Raw genomic sequence first — 22,230 nt, 5'->3', positions numbered from 1 at the left:
ACACAGAGCATTAAAAACTCACGTTAGATAAATCCATTGAAAGGCAATCTGCTTAATGGTCCACAGGCCAGCAAGAGGACACTTAATGGCCACTTTTACTGAAAATACCACCAGGTCAGAGAGGTACGCTTAATCTATGAAAGCATACTGACGAATTAAAGAAAACCAGAAAAGAGCTTTCATCTGACATGTTTTCCCATCTTTATGTGATTAATAAGAGGATTGTTGTGCAAAAGCCTCTTAGTAAAACAGCACAATGCACAAACTAATGTGTTTTAATCACATTTTGTACTGTAGATATGTAAACAGTCAAAGGCAATTTACAGTTGTTTTAAGAAACTCTTACACCATATTATCTGTGAAAATATAAATACAAACAAGCAATTAAAAATAAAACAAAAAGTCCTTTAGTGCATCACCCTCGTCGTCCCACATATTTACAGACGTTGCTTATGAAAAGCTCATCTTTTGGGATAAAGCAGTTGTGCATTGTCATACACACATTATATACAATACAATACATACATCTTCATAGATCTACTCCATTTTGGACATCTCAAATTTCGTGGTCATGATCTCCTGGGGGGGAAGAAAAAAAAAATCATGAGAGGAAATCTTCTTTTAAACAATGGGGAAAATTAGACAGTTAAAAAAGGCTGTGAAATACAATAAAATTCCCAAAATAATCAACACGGTTACATAAACACCTTTAAAAGCCTGTATGTATTGTAGCATGTAATCTCTGATCTCCTCTTTAAGAGATTTGTCTGTATTGGCAGCGGTTCGAAATGAACACATCCAATGTTAGCTTTAGTGAGGTCTTATTAGTCAGACAAAACCTCCAAAGCCTCAGTGCTCCTTTTGTTCCAAGCAGAAAGAAAACAACCGACAGAGAGGGAGCGAGGGTAAACACTGTGACGTGACAGGCTGATCGCTCTCTGTTCTACTTTGGAAGCTCAAAGGGCGCCCACTGCTGGCCTATCAGAGTATGAGACACTTACCTCGTCTGAGTCTAGCAGAGGCGGCAGTGCGCTGCAAAACAAAGAAAAGGACACGTCAATGACACGGCAGTGATTTCTAGTAGATTTACAGGCAAACTGATGATGTCTTTGGGTGTAGAAATTATCAGACTAAAAAGTGATTTTCCTTTCAGAAAATAACCAGTTATTTGTCATTCTAACCATAATTTCTGTAAACATATGATATGTAACATTTTATATTATCACTGGACTTACACATCAGCCATTGATGAGGGAATGTTCTCCTCAACCCATTTGAGATCTTCATCCTGTAGGGACCGCAAAACAAGTTTGACATGAAATTTTACCCTGACATGAAAAAACAAAGCAGCATATCTGAGAATACACAATAATGAGCGATTGTTTTTTTCACAACATGGTGTTTTATATCTAATCCTTCATAAGGCATTCTAACATATATGGCAATACAACATGCTTATTGTCAATAAAACAATTGATTTTTTGGGGCAAGTATTGTTGTGCATTACCACTTTATTGAGTTTTGCACTTCCGTTGGTCTCTGGTTTCATCCCTCTCATTTTCACACCCTCTGTAGATTCAAGTATAACTGGTTAGAACCGGCTAAACACAGTCAGTCAAGCAAACAAAGGCTGAAAACCAGATATGCAGACTTGATACGCAGCATTCAAGTGTGCTGATGACACATAAACTGTATGTTGTTTTGAAAGTTGGCATGAAATGCAAATTTACCCTACCTATTTTTTAAATACATGTTATGAATCTTATTGTGAATGATTCATCCATGTATATGTTTCATTGTTTTTTGTGAAAAATGTCATAACTGAATGTTCCTGTGAAAATGACAGACTTCTCTTTGGTGACATGTAGGACCAATCCTTTAGTCTGCTTAAACTCTACCTCAGCAAGCTCAAGTTCATCTGCCTTTGAGGGCAATGCCCACATTTCAAAATCCAATCAACAACCAATGAATTTAACTGAGTCCCACCCTATGTTTTTCTTTTTTGATAATCTGTTACACTCGGATACACATCACAATACAGAAGAAAAGATCGGTCGCTACTTCATTGCGACTTTAAATCAAACACATTATAAAATTGAAAGGCAGCTTGCGAATATCCCATGTGCAGAATTATTTCTCAGTCATCTTTAAATATAGGCTGCTACTTCTGTCTCACACCTTTTAATTTGTTAATTAAGACTCTTACCGAAGGCTTCATTCATTAGCTGCTCCCCCTCCTCTTCCTCACTAACTTCATCCACCAGCGGACTGAAGGCATACCTGAAGGGTTCAGAAGGACAGAGACTGACGATCTTGTCTCCACTATTAGCTGAGTTTACAAATGGGTTTGACACTTGGATAGAGGTGAAGTGCTTTACCTCTGGTTGTTTGCTGAAGGCCTCCATAAGAAAATGATAACGAGCAGGATACTAGAGAACAGAAAGCGCCAGAAGGCATCATCTATCCACAGCTCTCTCCAGTCCTACAAGAGCAGTTGACGGCAAATGGGTGTTAATTAAAGTATAGTTTAACTAAAAAACAGAAACAGAAGAGATAATTATTACATGTAACTAGAGAATGCTCACAGATTGGCACTTGGTTAACTTGAAGGTCTTTGTTGTCCACACAATGAATATAACAGAAGCTGAAAGGGAATCAGAATTTCATTATGAGAACATGTGGCAATAAAAATAAAAAAAAAATAAAAATAATTATATTTACATACATTTCTGTTCAAAAGTTTGGGGTTGGTAAGATTTTTTAAAAGTTTTTTTTAAAAGTCTCTTATGCTCACAGTAACAGCTCAAGAAACATTTCTTATTATTAATCGGTGTTATAATTATCAATATCAAATATCAATGTTGTGGAAACCGTGATGGATTTTTTTCAGGATTCTTCTTGAAAATTCTCATTTTCAGGACTCACCAGCAGAGATCGTCTTATTATTGGGAGATACAAGAGTCTGTGGCTCTACCATTGGAGAAATCGTAACGGGTAATTTGGATCATGTGTGCTTTTATATCCATCCACATTTCAAACTTGACATTACTGAATTTCATTCAGAGTTGTGCGACAAACAGTCACTGTTTAGGGATAACACAGAAATGGATGAGAGGTGCCGTAAACTGAATCATACCTGTCACACAGCTGTCCTTGACTTCTCATAAAAACAGCATTTTTTTTGGTGTAAACTCTAAAAATAGATCAATCCAAAATAAACGTTTAAGAGCAAACATGTTGAGGATTGACCATGTCCAGGCTAGTGAAGGCTCTTGTCTCCTTCTCTGCGTACCACAGCATAAGCAGACATTACGCTTTTTTCGGCTAAGGTTGCAGGCTTGCCTTTACGTGGCTTTGTCACCGGCCACTTTATTAGGTACACCTGTTCAACTGCTTTTTGACAAAAATATCTAAATTAGCCAATCACATGACAGCAACTCAATGCATTTAGGCATGCAGACATAATCAAGACAAACTGCTGAAGTCTAAACTGAGCATCAGAATGGGGAAGAAAGGTGATTTAAGTGACTTGGAACTTGGCATGATGCCAGATGGGCTGAAACTGCTGATCTACTGGGATTTTTATTCATAACCATCTCTAGGGTTTACAGAGAATGGTTTGAAAAAGAGAATATATCCAGTGAGCAGCAGTTCTGTGGGTGAAAATGCCTTGTTGATTCCAGAGGTCAGAGGAGAATGGCCAGACTGGTTTGAGCTGATAGAAAGGCAACTCAAATAACCACTTGTTACAACCTGCAGAAGAGCATCTCTGGATGCTCAACACGTTGAACCTTGAAGCAGATCTGCTACAGCAGCAGAAGACCACACCAGGTGCCACTCGAGTCAGCGGAGAACAGGAAACTGAGGCTACAGTTTGCACAGGCTCACCAAAATTGGACAACAAAAGATTGGAAAAATGTTGCCTATTCTGATGAGCTTCAATTTCTGCTGTGACATTCAGATGGTTGGGACAGAATTTGGAGTAAACATCAATGGTTCAGGTGGTGGTGTAATAGTGTGGGGGGTATTTTCCTGGCACACTTTGGGCCCCTTAGTATCAATTCTCAATACCTGAGAATTTTTGCTGACTATATCCATCCCTTTTATGACCACATCTTCTAATGGCTACTTCCAGCAGGATAACATGCCATGTCACAAAGCTCACAAAACTGGTTTCTGTCACAAAACTATTATCTTGAATATGACAATGAGTTCACTTTACTCAAATGGCCTTCACAGTCACCAGATCTCAATCCAATAGAGCACCTTTGGGATGTGGTGGAACGGGAGATTCGCATCATGGATACGACAGCCGACAAGAAACTATGCTATCATGTTAACGTGGACCAAAACCTCTAACAAATGTTTCTATGTTGAATCTATGCCTCAAAGAATTAAGACAATTCCCAAGGCAAAAGGAGGTCCAACCCAGTACTAGCAAGGTGTACCTAATAAAGTGGCCAGTGAGTGTGTATTACAAAATAAAAAAATCAATTGAAAAAACGTCTTTACTGGCACATTTGATAAATTGAGCACCCTTACTGAATAAAAGTAATTTTTTTTTCAAAAACAAAACAACAAAAACGTATCAACCCCAAACTTTTGAACTGTAGTGCATCATGAAGGGAATATCAGTGCTTGCAAGTTTTTAGTAAAATTATAGTTTGAGAAGTTGTCAACCTAAATATAGCAAGAGAGAAAGAGACAGAGATTGAATGTCCTCAATTACGGCTCACTTTCCATTAATAAATCATGTAACCCAGATGTTTGACAGGCTAATCATAATTCAGTATGCAAATATTACACTGAAAGGATTACAGTACTGTATTGAAATACCTAACTGCCAGTGATTAATGTCAAAAACACTTCACACTATAGTGTAGTGGTGTGCAGTGTGTGCTCACCGATGATAGCGAATATGAGTGTGTTGGTGAAGTGTCGGTACAGGGACAGCTTGACCAAGTTTCTCCTCAGCCGAAGGAGCTTCATCGTCTGGGCCAGGCTAATGAAGATGTGACTGAGTGTCAAGGACTATACCTGATCACTAGATTGTGAACGTTAGTAGGTAGCTGAGCTCTAAAGTTAAAAAAAATTAATGTGGAACTGAAATTACAGAGGACTGTAGAGAGTCTTCCTGACCGACTGACTGTAACGTAGAGGAGTTTGTCCTTTAGGTGAATCAAGCTTTATGAATGGAGAAAATCTAGGGAATTCCAAAGGGAAGGAGGACAAAAAAGCTGACTAACATCCGACATACAGAAAGCCAATGTTAAATAACCCAGTAAGAGAGAAAGAGGGACACACACACACAAGCAGCAATGGAGAAACGTAGGATATCCACCAGCAGAGGGTAGAGTCGAGAACAGCCAAGGGGATGGCAGCCAGCAACACCAGGTCATCTTCAGCCTGGCAGAACAATACAGGGGGAAGAGAGAGGGAAAGACAGAGAGAGCCAGAGGAAGAGAGAGAAGAGTAGCACTGTCACACACACCACCATCGGAGGGTCCTACATAGGGCTGGACGATTGTCTTTTTAAGTTATCAGAACCTCAATATTTTGCTCTGCTTGAAAGGGTGACTTTTTTTTTAAAGGAACTGTCGTTTCAACCAAATACTATCCAAAATGATTAATGAAAGAAATACAGTAAAAATAGTTAATAATCATAATGTAATCAAGGGATGATTTTCACTGAATGAACAAACACAAATTACATTTAATAATTTCCATGAAACAACTGCATACTATCGTTCAAAAGGTTTGTGATCAAAAGATTTTTTTTAATGTTTTTAGCAAAGATTCTCTTATTCTCACCAAGGCTGCATTTACTTGATCAAAATACAGTAAAAATAATATTGTGAAATATTATCATAATTTAACTCTTTTCTATTTTAATGTTTTAAAATGTCATTTATGTCTGTGAAGGCAAAGCTGAGTTTTCAGCAGCCACTGCCCCTGTCTTTTAGTGTCACATGATCCTTCAGAATCAATGTTAAAAACAGTTGTGTTGCTTAATATTTTTGTGAAAATTATGCAATTATGCAAAAAAAAGATTCCCTGATGAATAGAAAGTTCAAAAGAACAGCATACTAAAATAGAATTTTTCTCAAACATTTTATTGCTTCCTTACTAAAAAGTATTAATTTCTAAAAAAAACTTGCCATAAACGTTTGAACGGTAACATGAATTTTATCGTATATTACTAAAACATTTAAATTTTTGCAACATAGGAACATTCTTGAATATTTTTGAGCAAATTTTTTGAATTAGATTTGGTTACTGAAATGCAGAGTTGAGCAGAAGAAGATACTTTGAAGAATGTTTGTAACCAAATAGTAGAAATTATGGCCAAATAAATCATAGATATGTATACGCAGATGCCACATTTAACCGCTCCAGACATGTTGACGTGTCCGCCATCTGGGAACGGTTAACATTAGTCACACTAACAATTCAATGAATTGTCATTGAATATGTCACAGCATTGTGCAGCCTATGGCTGTAAAAACCACCAAGCTGTGAAAATCATCTGCTAATGTCTATTACAGATATAGATGAACAGTAAACTTGCTCTCAAGTGGTCACAAACCGGATTTGACTGCTCCAGTATGGCGGACGGCTTACGTATAGCAGCAGATTGAAAAATACACTAATGAGGCTTCTTTGTATTTATATTTAAGAAATAAACAGCATTTAAGTAATCGAGTAGCGTTAAAATCCTGTTGTTTCATTTTATATTGCAATCGAAATTATCTTCATATTTAACACATCGCCCAGCCCTAGCTCTAAATGCTCACACATTGCAATCCCTAACCATCATTCAGCCCAACAAAGGCAGGGTTACATCATGCTACTAGCTTGGAAGCAAGACTGAAAACGGGGAAAGAAAATATTCCACAAGGCATTATCTCAACTGTACACCACCACCAACACAAGTGCCAAAGAATCTGAGAAGAGCAATGACTCAAATTTCCATAACATGGCATACCAAAAAGAATTGCACAGAGTATTGTATGCACTGTCACTGAAATGGAAAAAACATTTATAAGTTTAAACCTGTTGAATCAACTGTCATTTCCAGTTATCTATCCTAAACTCCACCATGCAGAAGTAACTGTAATAACAGCACAAAATGAACACTACTATGATACGGTCTTAACAGATAATTGACTTGTGAAAGGATATCCACCACACAATACAAGAATCAATGAGGGCCATAACAATGTCACAAAGCAGCCTGCTTGAACCACCGTGCTCCTGCGAGAGAGAGACATTAAGCTTCACATGACATTTGGTGCAACATCATCATGTTAAAATAGAAGGTTTACCACAAATGGGAAGATGTTTCTCCACTAGTCACTATTTATTATTGGCAGTGTGAAAGTGTGTTTCAGCGGTGAGACTCTGCTTACCGTGTTGACTCTCAGGACGCCCTCTATTACAGAAAAGATAAGGTAGAGCAGTCCTACTCCCACTACCCTGTGCAGCAATGCTCCTAGTCTTGGCCTGCAGCAAAAAGGCAGTATTATTGAACGGGAAATGTATAGAACTATGCTGAAGATTACTCTTATAATAAATGCTTTGCTGCAATTGAACTCCACTTCCAGAATTAACTGCAAATAGCGTTATTTATATTTAGACTACTGTTCAAAAGTTTGGAGTCTGTCAGAATTTTTTCATTTTTCTTATGCTCACCGAGGCTGCATTTATTTGATCAAAAAATTGTGAAATATTACAGTTTTTACTTCATTACCCCAGTGTCACATGATCCTTCAGAAATCATTTTAATATGCTGATTTGGTGCTCAGGAAATATTTCTTATTATCAATGTTGAAAATGTTTTTCTGCTTATTTTTATGGAAACCCTGATACATTTTTTTCAGGATTTTTTTAATGAACAAAGTTCAAAGAACAGCATTTAAACACAAAAACGTTCAATGTAACAAAGTCTTCACATTTGATCAATTTAATGCATCCTTGCTGAATAAAAGATCAGACCAGATTCTAATCTATTGTGTTCAATTGTGAAGATACTATGCCTCCATATATTACTGCTTAAAAACAACTTACTTGACTATGCCATATCCCAGGCTAGCAATAATGACCAACACTCGAGCCAGGGTTCTTTTCACAGCTGAAAGTATCTCTGCAAACACCACTGCACCTTGAACTGCACACACAAAATAATGCACCGTGAGTAACTACATTCACTATGGTAACCTTTTCAAAGCTTTACAGTAAATTTACAGAATCAGTCACATCAAACATAAGACTAAGGATTTATTGATATAATGGGCCACAATCAGGGCCCATCGATTTTGGCAGATACCATGGGGAAAAACTGCCATATAGATATTTTTAATATTATGTCATAATTTGGCAGCAGGTATATTAGACTGCTGTCACTTTAAAGGGTTAGTGCACCCAAAAATGAAAATTCTGTCATTTATTACTCACCCTCATGGCGTTCCACACCCATAAGACCTTTGTTAATCTTCGGAACACAAATTAAGATATTTTTGATATCTTCGGAGCATTATGAATCAGCGTATCGAATCATGATTTGGATCACGTGTCAAACCGCCAAACTGCTGAAATCATGTGACTTTGGCGCTCCGAAACGCTGATTCGACACGCTGATTCATAACGCTCCAAAGCTTCATGAAGCAGTATTTTGAAATCAGCCATCACTATATAAGTCGTTCTTTTGTTTTTTTTGGCGCACCAAAAATATTCTCGTCACTTTATAATATTAATATTGAACCACTGTACTCACATGAACTGATTTAAATATGTTTTTAGTACATTAATGGATCTTGAGAGAGGAAATGTCATTGCTGGCTATGGAGGCCTCACTGAGCCATCGGATTTCAACAAAAATATCTTAATTTGTGTTCCGAAGATTAACGAAGGTCTTACAGGTGTGGAACGGCATGAGGGTGAGTATTAAATGACATTATTTTCATTTTTGGGTGAACTAACCCTTTAATGCCTGACGCACGGATCCATTATACTGTTACACAAGCGTTTTCTTTCTCAACTGTTTTACGTTCACTTAAAACATAACTGACTGTGTTTACGTGTATACTTGCCAACACCGGCATTTTGACATTATTTTTGTGTGTATTTGACTGTTTAAGAGCAATAAGCAGCAAAAAAGAGCTCAATTTAGTACTGAGAGGCTGCTTTTTATTGGTTGTGAGCACAAAATCTGCGGGAATGACAAAATTTATGCGCAATACGTGCAATCCCACGCCGAAATTCAAGCCTTGTAACACCAACAATATTCATCCGGAGCAAATGAAATGAGTGAATGAGGGGAGGCGGGTTTGTGTGGCAACTCGCTGTCGGAGAGATGAGAGAGCAAGAAAGCGCAGCTGGTATCGTGTATCTATTCTGCAGAAAATGAGTACTGGAAGCGTTTCAGTGTCAATATGTATTCGGTATCAACATTTTTGGCAACACTACATTCCACTTAGTTTATTAATTCAAAAATGTATATAGGCCTTTTTTTATATATATATATATATATATATATATATATATATATATATATATATATATATATATATATATATATATATATATATATATATAAAATTTAGCCCACCAAAGTGGCTAGTAGAACTGACTGAGTTAAACGCCACTGCTGAAATCCACCCGCATTTAGCAGATGTTAATTTCAAGCCCTGGCCACAATACTATCCTGTACATCTAAACAGTTTGCCTTTGTGATGAATATATATATAAAAAAACAGCTTTATTTTTAAATGTACTAGATTATTATAAATACTTTACATGCTAAATATTAAACAGCCTTCATTTCTCTTCACAGTGACCTTTAAAAATCTGACCTAATTTGAGTGCACTACACATAAAATGTCACATTTCAGTGGCAAACACACAATATGATCTCACTTCAAGCTGTTTGTGACATGAATAAATATATAATCAGTTTTAAGGACACATTTTTAACTAGTGTTACCTGATTGGCCTTCGTAACGGATGCTTTGGAACTCGGCATAGAAGACGGCCTTCTCAATCATGCCCAGAAAGATCACTCCCCCAATCCAGAACTGAATCCGCAGCAGGTCTCTCCAGTAACAAGCTGAGAGAGCCAACCACAGCACGCCCATAATCACATAGATGATGCACATCACCATGTAGAACTGAGGACAATGGGCAAAAAGTGAACCTTAGAAAATACTACACAAAATACTGATATGTTACTAGTTAAATCCTACAATAACATATGAAACAGAGCCTTAAGTAACTGCAGTTAGACAAAAAAAAAAAAAAAAACATGAAAAAAAAAAAAACCCCACTCACAATCATCAAAGGCCATTCAGATGCTGAGATGTATTCATAGGGGCCACGCATACTGACCACCACTGTAGTTTGAAAAAAAAAAAAAACATTTTTTTTTAAAAACTATTAATATTAAAATATCACATTTATTTTAAAATATTACTGTTCAGTCATCAAAATGTTTAGTAATTGTACATGTCATTATGCTGATAATCAAAGATCTGGCTTTGTGAGTTCCATATGTACTTTATTACTACATAAACCTCATTATTACATCTTTAACCTCATTATTAAGTCCAGTTATAATCTTACGTTGTATGCTCCATTCTGTTTCTTTGGCAGGTGGCAATGCCTCAATTTTGATGATGAACATATAAGGGCTGTCTTCCCAGGTTCGTGCCACGACGAAGTCTGATTTAGGCCGTTTTTGCTGCAACGACAAAATGCATGTAAAGAAAGAGACACATTAAAGAACCATTTTGGATTGTGATTCTGTGCTATAATACTCACTGAATTAAGTGTCATTTTCGCTGATGAAGAGTCTTTCCTTTTCGGATCACTCGATGGATTTGTTGCAGCAGCCTGATCAAACATTTGGAAAATTGTACTTTTATCAATCTGCATTCAAGTCATAATTTTGTTGGCATTGAACATCATATCACATCTTTGCTTTCTTTACAATAAAAAAATACTATCACTTAATGAATCATATCAAGACATTGAAAGGAGTATTTCACCCAAAAATCTAAATTCTGTCATTATTTACTTGTCATTAAAATTACTCAAATTTCTGTCAGTTCCTCAAACAAAACTATCACATGGCTTCAGATGATTCAGAATATAGTGAACTGGTCATAGGGACTACTTTTATTATGTTTTTATGTTACTATTTTTGGAGCCTGAAAGCCCAGACTCTCCATTTATTTTGTATGTATGGCAGTGAGCAGCTCAGACATTCTGCTAAACATTTCCTTTTATGTTCTACAAGAGATAAAAAGTCACACAGGTTTGGAGGAGAGTAAATGATGACAGACTTTTCAGTGAGAGGGTAAAAATATTGAACAGAAAATGAACAAACATCTTTCGCCTGTACTTCAGTCTTCTCCGCATCCCTCCTTCGTCTGCTTTGTTTATCTGTTTTTGGCTGAAACACAAAAGAGAGCAGACAATATTCCCAAGGCGTTTCCTACATCTTCTGGCTGCAGCTTAAAGGGTTAGTTCACCCAAAAATGAAAGTTCTGTCATTAATTACTCACCCTCATGTCGTTCCACACCCATAAGACCTTTGTTCATCTTCGGAACACAAATTAAGATATTTTTGATTTGGCATTTTATTCGTTGAATAAAGTCGTTATTTTGTTTTTTTTGGCGCACAAAAAGTATTCTCGTCGCTTCATAACATTAAGGTTGAACCACTGTAGTCACACGAACTGTTTTAAATATGCCTTTAGCACATTTCTGGGTATTGAAAGTGTTAATTGTCTTGCTGGCAATGCAGGCCTCACTGAGCCATTGGATTTTATCAAAAATATCTTAATTTGTGTTCCGAAGATGAACGAAGGTCTTACAGGTGTGGAACGACATGAGGGTGAGTAAATAATGACAAAAATTTCCTTTTTGGGTGAACTAAACATTTAAGTAAAATTTCGAGCTGTAGCAATCAATATTTGATGCAAAAAGTTTTCCCCTAAAACAATTCTTTTGTTGTCATCTCCTATTGTACAGTTTTAGAAGTTTGTCAGGACCACTGCTCTTTGGACAAACTGGAAATACGTTTATGAAGGATGAATCTGGGAACACTCAAAAGAACTAATGACACAACTGGTTAGACCACATATTCAAATGAACAGCAAAGTCTGCTGGTTGTTTAAGCTTTGGCTGATTAGGTTAGCTATAAAAACCTGTCAGTTAAACAACAGTGAGACAGAATCTGTGTCAGATCATCAGAGAGACAAATAAAATACTTGATAAAAAACGTTATTAGGAATATTGAATTCTGATTGGTCAATAACAGCACAATTGCGCAATTGAACAACTTACTATTAGGCAACAGATTTCCTATATTGCTGTGCTAGTTTCATATATCACTCCATGGCCTCTTTCATCTCACATAATCTTGTCAAATCAATATTTCATATCTATCTAACTATCTATCTGAGCAGCCATGGGATGAGTGAAGTCCTGTTAACACTGCTGGGTTTTATTTAGCAATAATGGTCGGACGATTGTACAGTATCCCTTATATATTTATTATAATTCAACTCACCTGAAAATATGGCACCAGCGGTTGAAGTGAATCATAGTTTTCTACTGCAAACTGGGGTGTTCAATCGAGAAAAAAAACAGAGATGCTTATTGACAAAGCCTTTGAAATTCATGTTAATTTAAGTCTGACATGACTAAACTAAAAACATAGTGACAAAACATACATTTATTCAACAAGGTATGTATTACAAAGAGAAGTTGTCATGTACCGTGTTTACTTCCGTAATAGATTTGCACTCTATATGCTCATACGTGTGTTCTACGTAGAATCCACTGCCTCCTGGCCGCTGTACATTTATGTTGTTAAAATATTGTTCCGTTGATTCGGGCTTTTTGAAGAAAAGAGAATTTTCCATATTAAAATGATGTAAATTTAGTCAAAACAAAACTTTTTTTTAATAAAAAACCACTCACATTAAGTCCAAACACTTCATCGTGGCAAGGAGAACTCCGCAAATACCATGATATAGTTAAGTTTACAGGACTAGGGCAATTTACACTGCGCCCTGAAATACATTCAGCAGATTAATACAAATAATGGCAAGTAAAGAACAAAAAAAATTGCCAAGTAAAGAACACACCCACCGTTTATTGCAATGTAAGTATCATTGAACATTGTCTTCGGAAGATATATGAACTTTCCATGCTTCCCCACATCTTTCTGAGAAAGACACAAAAAGGAGAATTCTCACCATCTGAAGATCTTACTAGTTACCCAAAAATGAATCCTTCATGTACATATATTATACATGATATGTATTTGAAACTGTAATTTAAAGATTAGTATCTATTCAGATAGACCAGATTAAGAAATCCTGTAAAATAGCTTAGTCTAAAGATACATGTTCAATATAGGCACATAACATCATATTATCGATCCCCAATATATGCTTTAATATATTAACATATGGTAAGTATTAACTGGTGTTGTGCGTGCAAAGACAATGGACTGTCATCATTCTAGTCTAGAAGACAAGATTTCACGTAGCCTGAATACCGCAGGTGGTGATACACTTACATTATTCACATTCAGGATCCATTTGCCCGGCTCTGATATAGCTGTCAGCGGTGGTATTAACACGAAATGAAGAATGACAGCAATCAGTACTCCTCTAAGTCTTATCGATATCAAAGACTCGGTCGCCATTGTTATAAGGAAGCAGTTGACGTTACAACTTCTGCGCGAGCTACACTTCCCTGTGCAAATCTACATCCTGTTCGACGTCACTTGGTGGGCGGGGACGTATCTGGTCATTTTTGTTATTGAATAAACATTGAATTTATACATGCACTTTCGTTTAAAAATAAAATATCAAACATTGTACAATTATGCATACAAAAATAAAACATAAAAGATTAAGAAAAAAAAGAAAAACAACTACAAAAATAATATAAATGTAATAATATAAAAATCTAAATAAAGCTACAATCGGGTATAAAAATATCAAATAAATGCATTGTAGAGCTCACAAAGTTTTAAAGGCATAGTTGTCTCTAATGCTGTCTATATACTGCCTAACTTACCGTAAGTCAAGTTGCAATAAAGTTGGCTATTAACTTTTATTAAATTTGGTCAAGAATATAACTAAATTAATTTAATAAAAGCGCTTTCAACGTCTTTAGAATATTCATTAAAGTAAAAACGTACATTTTCGCATAAAAGTGAGAGCACATTTTCTGATTTGCTTTATAAATCTTTGTACATATTTGGTGAGGCCTCTGTAAACTTCAATGTTTAATGATTATTGTCAGTTTAAAAATACGTTTTTAATTACAAACCACATTTAACTAAATTAAGCAGTACCTGAAAACGCTCCCTTGAAAAAAAAAAAATAGATTTTTGTGATTTATTTATAATTAATATCTATTTGTTATTGGTATTGTTTGATTTTTGTTATTTCAAACTGCAATTCTTTTTTTTTTTTTTTAGTTCTAATAAAAAAATTACAGTCTGATACATTTATGCATTGGCTAGTTGGTAACATTTGTAAGAAATTAAAATAGCTATAGCATAGCAATAGCAGAATATTGTTGGATTTTTTTTCTCTTTCATTTAAATAGTTTGAAGAAAAGTCACGTTCTGAGAACATCAAGAATGTAATACAAAAGTTGTACACTAGGGAGCGCTTAATACATAGGCTATCTAATTGAAAATAGGAAAATACAGACTCTTGGCCTACAATTTGACGTCATGAAGCATCCCCTCTGCAGTGTTTGTTCGTGAAACTTGTCTGGTTTTAGGACCTTGAGTTTGACAAATCAGTGGACTGGGTGTGGAGAGCTGCTCTATCCATCAGGAACAGATCGCCTTTCGCAAACTGCTACTCTTATCTGTTTACCTGTGCAGCTCGTCTTTCTTCTCTGTACTTTTCCGCTGGACCTGTTCAGCGTCTCTGTTCTGGTAAGTTCTCATTTAATAGTAGTTTAAATGGATAACATTACTAATTGCGGATGTGCGTCAGGATTAAAACACAACGGCCTACTAAACTGTAACTTTAAAGTCCATTTTACAGTAGTTAAACTAAGACAGCTAATGCGTTACCAATTCATGTGTTCATATAAATTTCCTTGGGCGTGTAGAGTAACGTTACTGACATTCATAATGCAGGAAATGGTTTGTTTATTCAGTGATTTACCTTCAGAAAGAGATAGATACCAAAGGTAAATAGGCTATACAGTTATTTTTACTATAAGATAATGATAAATGGGTTTTGTAGTGAGCTGAGAGTCACAGCTATTGGTATGTGTCTATCTATCGAAGTATATTTAGTTAAAGGGGTAGTTCACCAAAAAATGAAAATGATGCCATCATTTACTCACTCCCAAGTTGTTCCAAACCTGTATACATTTCTTTGTTCTGCTGAACACAAAGGAAGATATTTTGAAGGAAGTCTGTAACCAGGCTGCTTTGGGGCACCATTGACTTCCATAGTAGGAAAAAAAAAAATACTATGGAAGTCAATGGTGTCCCAGAATTGTTCAGTTTCCCACATTCTTCAAAATATATTCCTTTGTGCTCAACAGAACAAAGAAATTTATACAGGTTTGGAACAAACTGAGGGTTAGTAAATGATGACAGAATTTTCATTTTTGGGTGAACTATCCCTTTAAACTTGCATAATCATCTTTGTCTAATCATATCTTTATATTTTCTTTTCCGTGCCTTGTTCAAAGTGCTCAAGATGTTTTTGGCCCAAAAATTACTTAAAGGACTCGTAGATGTTGTCAGGTAAGCCTTTACTCTTGCTACTGCTTGTTAAAAGCAAAACATCTACATTTTCAACAATTCATCAATGATATCGTTTTGCCTTTTCCATGCATTACAGCAACATCGACCAGTTTGTTCCTTCTGACCCTGTAAGTTTGCATATTTATGTATTTGTTTATAGTTTTTCATAGTGTTGATGGTTGAGTTTGTGCCATGTCATTAAGCACTTTGGCGAATCCTGGAAGTCAAGTATAGTGGTCCATTGATTTCTTAACTTGGCTCACGAAAAAGTTTAATGGACTTCTCACAATACTTAAATTGTCTGCTCTTCCAGCCTCCTCCCAAAAGACCACTCGCATATGCAAACCAGAATGAAACCGATGAGGAGAGGCAGTTTCGCAAAGTATTTCAACAACTTGCAGGGGATGTGAGTAGACCTGTCCTGACCTGTCCTATTCTTTCCAATGTTGTTTTTAATTTCCTTTTTATTGGAGTGTTCGAATTAGGGCTGCACAACGATTAATCGCGGTTAATCGTATGCAAAATAAAAGTCTGTGTTTACGTAATATACAGGTGCTGGTCATATAATTAGAATATCATCAAAAAGTTGATTTATTTCACTAATTCCATTCAAAAAGTTAAACTTGTATGTTATATTCATTCATTACACACAGACTGATATTTCAAATGTTTATTTCTTTTAATTTTGATGATTATAACTGACAACTAAGGAAAATCCCAAATTCAGTATCTCAGAAAATTAGAATATTGTGAAAAGGTTCAATATTGAAGACACCTGGTGCCACACTCTAATCAGCTAATAAACTCAAAACACCTGCAAAGGCCTTTAAATGGTCTCTCAGTCTAGTTCTGTAGGCTACAGAATCATGGGGAAGACTGCTGACTTGACAGTTGTCCAAAAGACGACCATTGACACCTTGCACAAGGAGGGCAAGACACAAAAGGTCATTGCAAAAGAGCCTGGCTGTTCACAGAGCTCTGTGTCCAAGCACATTAATAGAGAGGCGAAGGGAAGGAAAAAATGTGGTAGAAAAAAGTGTACAAGCAATAGGGATAACCGCACCCTGGAGAGGATTGTGAAACAAAACCCATTCAAAAATGTGGGGGAGATTCACAAAGAGTGGACTGCAGCTGGAGTCAGTGCTTCAAGAACCACTACGCACAGACGTATGCAAAACATGGGTTTCAGCTGTCGCATTCCTTGTGTCAAGCCACTCTTGAACAACAGACAGCGTCAGAAGCGTCTCGCCTGGGCTAAAGACAAAAAGGACTGCTGCTGAGTGGTCCAAAGTTATGTTCCCTGATGAAAGGAAATGCAAAATTTACTTTGGAATTCAGGGTCCCAGAGTCTGGAGGAAGAGAGGAGAGGCACACAATCCATGTTGCTTGAGGTCCAGTGTAAAGTTTCCACAGTCAGTGATGGTTTGGGGTGCCATGTCATCTGCTGGTGTTGGTCCACTGTGTTTTCTGAGGTCCAAGGTCAACGCAGCCGTATACCAGGAAGTTTTAGAGCACTTCATGCTTCCTGCTGCTGACCAACTTTATGGAGATGCAGATTTCATTTTCCAACAGGACTTGGCACCTGCACACAGTGCCAAAGCTACCAGTACCTGGTTTAACCTGTTCTTAAATGGCCAGCAAACTCGCCTGACCTTAACCCCATAGAAACTCTATGGGGTATTGTGACGAGGAAGATGCGATATGCCAGACCCAACAATGCAGAAGAGCTGAAGGCCACTATCAGAGCAACCTGGGCTCTTATAACACCTGAGCAGTGCCACAGACTGATCGACTCCATGCCACGCCGCATTGCTGCAGTAATTCAGGCAAAAGGAGCCCCAACTAAGTATTGAGTGCTGTACATGCTCATACTTTTCATGTTCATACTTTTCAGTTGGCCAAGATTTCTAAAAATCCTTTCTGTGTATTGGTCTTAAGTAATATTCTAATTTTCTGAGATACTGAATTTGGGATTTTCCTTAGTTGTCAGTTATAATCATCAAAATTAAAATAAATAAACATTTGAAATATATCAGTCTGTGTGTAATGAATGAATATAATATACAAGTTTCACTTTTTGAATGGAATTAGTGAAATAAATCAACTTTTTGATGATATTCTAATTATATGACCAGCACCTGTATGTGTGTGTTCTGTGTATAATAATTATGTATATATAAATACACGCACATACATGTATAAATTTAAGAAACATGTGCATATATAAATAAATAAATATATATATATATATATATATATATATATATATATATATATATATATTTATATATATTTTATATTACATATAAATATTTTATATATAAATATAACATTTTTCTTAAATATATACATGTATGTGTGTATTTATATATATATACATAATTATTATACACAGAACACACACATATATTACGTAAACACAGACTTTTATTTTGCGAATGATTAATCGTGATTAAACGTTGTGCAGCCCTAGTTCGAATGTTTATAATGTGGTGCAGTTTCTAATAAGATCATGTGAACACCGTCTGAATTCAGTCAGGTTCATTCACTTATTGTATCCTCCCATACTTCTCAAATGATCCATGCACCTGCATACAAAGAACCATAAAGGTCTGACTACAATTTCACAAATCAGAAACATTTGAACACATTCATCAGACGTTCTGGTTTCAATCCAGAAACTTCCACATCAAGGCATTGTCCACATTCCATCACTTCGCTCCACCCAGCATGGCTTTCACATGCTGTTCGGAGAGGTTTACTAACAAAACGGGTGTGGTTATACCGTGCTTAACTAGTCCGGGGGCAAGAAGTATGACTGGCTCTTCCTCTTTTTCACATTCCTGCCATTGTGAAGAAGACAACCCGATGGGTTTGGTTTGTGTTGAGTCATAGAGGGGCGTCAAAGCCTGCTTTACTGGAGTACTGGATTCATTAGATGCAGGAGCTCTTCCAAAGTTTTACACTAGTGGAAAATTACAATCAGAACATCATGTTAGAGAAAATCACAAGTCCCCCCCCCCACTATAACAATAGTGCATCAGTGGCTGACCCCTTTTTTTCAGCAGCACTGGTTCCGGAAGTATTTTTCCATTCATTTTTCCAATAGGGATATTAAAAATGTCTTCGATAAAGAGTTATAAGCCATGAACCAAGCCAATCAGCTACAAGGGTGAATCGCAACACTATAAACTTTGATTTAATAGTTTTTGAAAATCAGACAAAAGGACAAAGGTACAAGACTGTGTACTTAACGGCTTTACTGAGGGAAAGAATTACAATCCCATGAAGCAATGCGAACAGCATAATCAAATTAATTATGACAAGACAGCTTTTTTTTCAAATTTTTATTAACAGAAACTGTAAATAAATAATGATTCATTTTGTGAATCAGCAAGATTCGGATTCATATTTTATATACAAGTTCTTGTTCTGTCTCTGTTCTGTTTTGGATATTGCTAGTCTCTAAAAAGTGAGATTGTTTTAAGCCTGTATTGAAAGAAGAGAGCAGCTGTTCTGACATGTTTTATTTATTTCCTCTCATCACAGGACATGGAGGTAAGCCCTAATGAACTGATGAACATCCTTAACAAGATTATTTCCAAACGTAAGTTTCTGTAACATATGTACATATGAAACAAATGAGGCATTATGTAAAAGATGCTAATACGATGATCCCTTATTTTCAATTCTAGATGGCGATCTGAAGACAGATGGTTTCACTATTGAGTCCTGCAGAAGCATGGTTGCAGTAATGGATGTATCCTTCAATACAATCAATTATTAACAGAATGTTAACAGAAGTATTGCATTTTGTGAATAAGTGCACATGTGGTACATCAATTTTACCTTAACTATCTGCTATCAGAGTGACAGTACTGGAAAACTGGGATTTGAGGAATTCAAGTATCTTTGGAATAACATCAAGAGGTGGCAGGTACAAACACTGTTAATTTTACACTTTTTGTACTTGACCTTATTGGGTCACACTTTATATCATGTGTCTTTAACTATGTACTTAAATAAGAAATCGATAGGTACAATGTACTTACTGTGTACGTGTTGTATTGCAAAACACTTTTGCTGCTATTGACATGGGAAGTTAAGGTTGGGTTAAGGTGTAAGGGAAGTGTCAACAGTCTAATTATAGATGTAATTACAGAAATTAACTAGATAGAAAAGTTAAGACTACTTTGATTTTGGCTTGAGAAAGCCTGATGGGAAAGTTTAAAGAAGTTTTAAAAGCTTGAAACTAAAGGTTTTCCCTTTTGAAGTAGTTTAAAATAGTTTTAAAGCTTAAAGTTTGAAGGTTTTGAAGGCAAAACAGTTTATCAGAAAACAGATAGATAGATAGGTTGCTAAAGTGTTTAAGCATGTTTCTAACATGATTTAACACTTTGCTAACAAATTTGAACATGTTGCTTACATGTTCCTAGCATGAAATAGCACAACGCTAGCATGTTTTAACACGTTGCTAGAATGATTTGGCACACTGTTAGCATAAATTAACACATTGCTAATATGTTTTAACATATTGCTGCCACGCTTCTAGCATGAATTAGCACATTGCTAGCATGATTTAGCACATTACTCCCATGTTTCCAGCATTAATTAGTACATAGTACATTTTAACATGTTGCCTGCATGAATTAACACATTGTTAACATGTTTAGCATGTTGCTAGCATGATTTAGCACACTGTTAGCATGAATTAACACATTGTTAACATGTTTTGACGTATTGCTAGCATGTTTCTAGCATGATTTAGCACATTGGCTAGCATGTTTTAACATGTTGTCCTAGGCTAGTTGTTAAAGGGATAGTTCACCCAAAAATGAAAATTCTGTCATTTACTCACCGTTATGTTGTTCCAAACCTGTATGAATTTCTTTCTTCTGTTGCACTACAAAAGATATTTTGAATAAACATAACCGTGAGTAAATGATGACAGAATTTTAAAAATGTTAGCTTTCTAGGTAAAAATTGCACACGAACGCCCTCCCATTTTGAAACTTGAATGCGATTAGCTCGTATTCAAGACTTCAAAAGTGGGAATTATCACATTTCCGATAACACGTGAAGGCAGCATTAGTGTATTTATTAGCTTTCTTGTGCATCCAACAGATTTACATTTCATAAATGTTTCAGAGCAACCTGTTTTTGTTAAATTCAGGGCATTTACAAGGCTTTTGATGCCGATCGCTCTGGTGTGATTGGGTCTGATGAGCTGCCTGGAGCTTTCAAAGCAGCAGGTGAGCAGTGTTGTCAGTACTGACATTATTACAGTTTGGGTTGGAGTTTTCATAGGCATGCTAAAGTCCTCTATGTGCTTTTTTTCAATAATGTGGAAAAATACTAGTATATCTACCAGTCATATAATTCACATTCAACAAGTCAGAGTGGAATAGAATGTTTTGTTGGGTTTCATTTGTAATTTGTTCCCTCCTTTAGGATTCCCGCTCAATGACCAGCTTTTCCAGTTGATCATTCGGCGATATAGTGACGAAAAGGGCAACATGGATTTTGATAATTTCATTGGGTGTCTTGTGCGCCTGGATGCCATGTGTCGTACGTTGACCGAATATCTTGCAGTCTTTATTGTTCCATCACAGGCTCAGTATATTTTTAGTTTCAGCATGACTTGCCTTGCTAATGTTTTGCTATTTACAGGTGCCTTCAAGACACTTGATAACGACAACAATGGCACCATTAAAGTCAACATTCAAGAGGTACTGTATAATTGAAGACCACAAGAAACCAACACTTTATGACTTGCGCCATGAGTCTGCTAAATTAACTTCTATATAACTCTCTTTTGTTTCTTGTTCACAGTGGTTGCAGCTGACTATGTACTCCTGAATGAAGAAAAATATTCTACACCATGATTATATCCGTTAGTCAGTTTTTCTTTGCGCCCTGTCATTGCCAAAATGTCTTTGTGTTTTATTAAATGACATAATTATTAGTTTTATTGTTAGCTAGACAGCATGATCATATGGTGCCTCTACACTAGATGGCAGCTTTGTTGCAAAGCTAGATGGGGTGTTTGCATTGTGGTCTCTAAAGGTTAAGTTTATGCCACATTTCCATATTTAATTCCATGCCAATTGTGCCCTTTACATTTATTCCATGACTGTAGCTTTATAGTTTTATAAAGTGCATTCAACCAAAGATTAAAACCGTTCATATGTTTTAGATAATAGCTTTTAACAACATTCCAGAGCCATATTATTTAATCACTGAGGATATGAATCAGCTGTCATTTTTAAGGAGTTATTAAGCTGATGTACAAATAAAGGTTATTTGTTCTCAACATACAAAAGCAGATCTCCACTCATTGCATGTACAAACACCGGTTGCTCTGAGCAACGCAATCTACCCGCATCAGGGGCTGAAGTAGAAAATGACTGACAGTTACAACAGCCAATTAA

At 36.2% G+C, this 22,230-nt stretch overlaps 2 protein-coding genes across 3 annotated transcripts; one reads left to right on the top strand and one right to left on the bottom strand.

Annotated features, from left to right (window-relative positions):
• Positions 1–177: 177 nt before the first annotated feature.
• Positions 178–13,793, bottom strand: zgc:162698 (Transmembrane protein 87A-like). Of its 2 annotated transcripts, none has more exons than XM_051861404.1 (21): positions 13,589–13,793; positions 13,156–13,231; positions 12,985–13,076; positions 12,780–12,899; positions 12,572–12,622; positions 11,384–11,449; positions 10,816–10,887; positions 10,618–10,735; positions 10,327–10,388; positions 9,983–10,166; positions 8,068–8,167; positions 7,410–7,503; positions 7,183–7,254; positions 4,905–5,013; positions 2,586–2,644; positions 2,379–2,482; positions 2,207–2,280; positions 1,508–1,569; positions 1,236–1,288; positions 1,002–1,032; positions 178–579 (listed from the first exon to the last, which is right to left on the bottom strand). In XM_051861404.1, exons 1-21 carry the CDS (start codon positions 13,715–13,717, stop codon positions 538–540), a joined length of 1,770 nt encoding a protein of 589 aa, XP_051717364.1. In that variant the 5' UTR covers positions 13,718–13,793; the 3' UTR covers positions 178–537. The 2 variants fall into 2 exon arrangements, with proteins under 2 accessions (XP_051717364.1, XP_051717365.1); XM_051861405.1 differs by lacking the exon at positions 7,183–7,254 and adding an exon at positions 5,338–5,406.
• Positions 13,794–14,710: 917 nt separating this feature from the next.
• capns1b (calpain, small subunit 1 b) lies at positions 14,711–22,121 on the top strand. The gene is made up of 11 exons (XM_051861406.1): positions 14,711–14,971; positions 15,745–15,799; positions 15,897–15,927; positions 16,113–16,205; positions 19,349–19,406; positions 19,495–19,559; positions 19,668–19,736; positions 20,973–21,051; positions 21,251–21,367; positions 21,470–21,528; positions 21,632–22,121. Exons 2-11 carry the CDS (start codon positions 15,753–15,755, stop codon positions 21,656–21,658), a joined length of 645 nt encoding a protein of 214 aa, XP_051717366.1. The 5' UTR covers positions 14,711–14,971; positions 15,745–15,752; the 3' UTR covers positions 21,659–22,121.
• The last annotated feature ends 109 nt before the right edge of the window (positions 22,122–22,230 follow it).

Source organism: Ctenopharyngodon idella, chromosome 15 (assembly GCF_019924925.1).
Source record: "Ctenopharyngodon idella isolate HZGC_01 chromosome 15, HZGC01, whole genome shotgun sequence".
In the NCBI taxonomy this organism is placed as follows: Eukaryota; Metazoa; Chordata; class Actinopteri; order Cypriniformes; family Xenocyprididae; genus Ctenopharyngodon; species Ctenopharyngodon idella.
Note: the sequence above shows the minus strand (reverse complement) of the source record. Positions and strands in the feature narration are given on the sequence as shown.

Bases quoted from the DNA above. Each gene is read 5' to 3' on its own strand.
- zgc:162698 (XM_051861404.1), bottom strand. From the start codon at position 13,717: ATGGCGACCGAGTCTTTGATATCGATAAGACTTAGAGGAGTACTGATT. The intron at 10,736-10,815 runs GTGAGTATTATA...TTGTCGTTGCAG, and splicing joins CGAAAATGACACTTAATTCA to CAAAAACGGCCTAAATCAGA. The intron at 2,281-2,378 runs GTAAAGCACTTC...TGAACCCTTCAG, and splicing joins CCTTCAGCAAACAACCAGAG to GTATGCCTTCAGTCCGCTGG.
- capns1b (XM_051861406.1), top strand. From the start codon at position 15,753: ATGTTTTTGGCCCAAAAATTACTTAAAGGACTCGTAGATGTTGTCAG. The intron at 16,206-19,348 runs GTGAGTAGACCT...CTCTCATCACAG, and splicing joins TTCAACAACTTGCAGGGGAT to GACATGGAGGTAAGCCCTAA. The intron at 19,560-19,667 runs GTATCCTTCAAT...ATCTGCTATCAG, and splicing joins GCATGGTTGCAGTAATGGAT to AGTGACAGTACTGGAAAACT.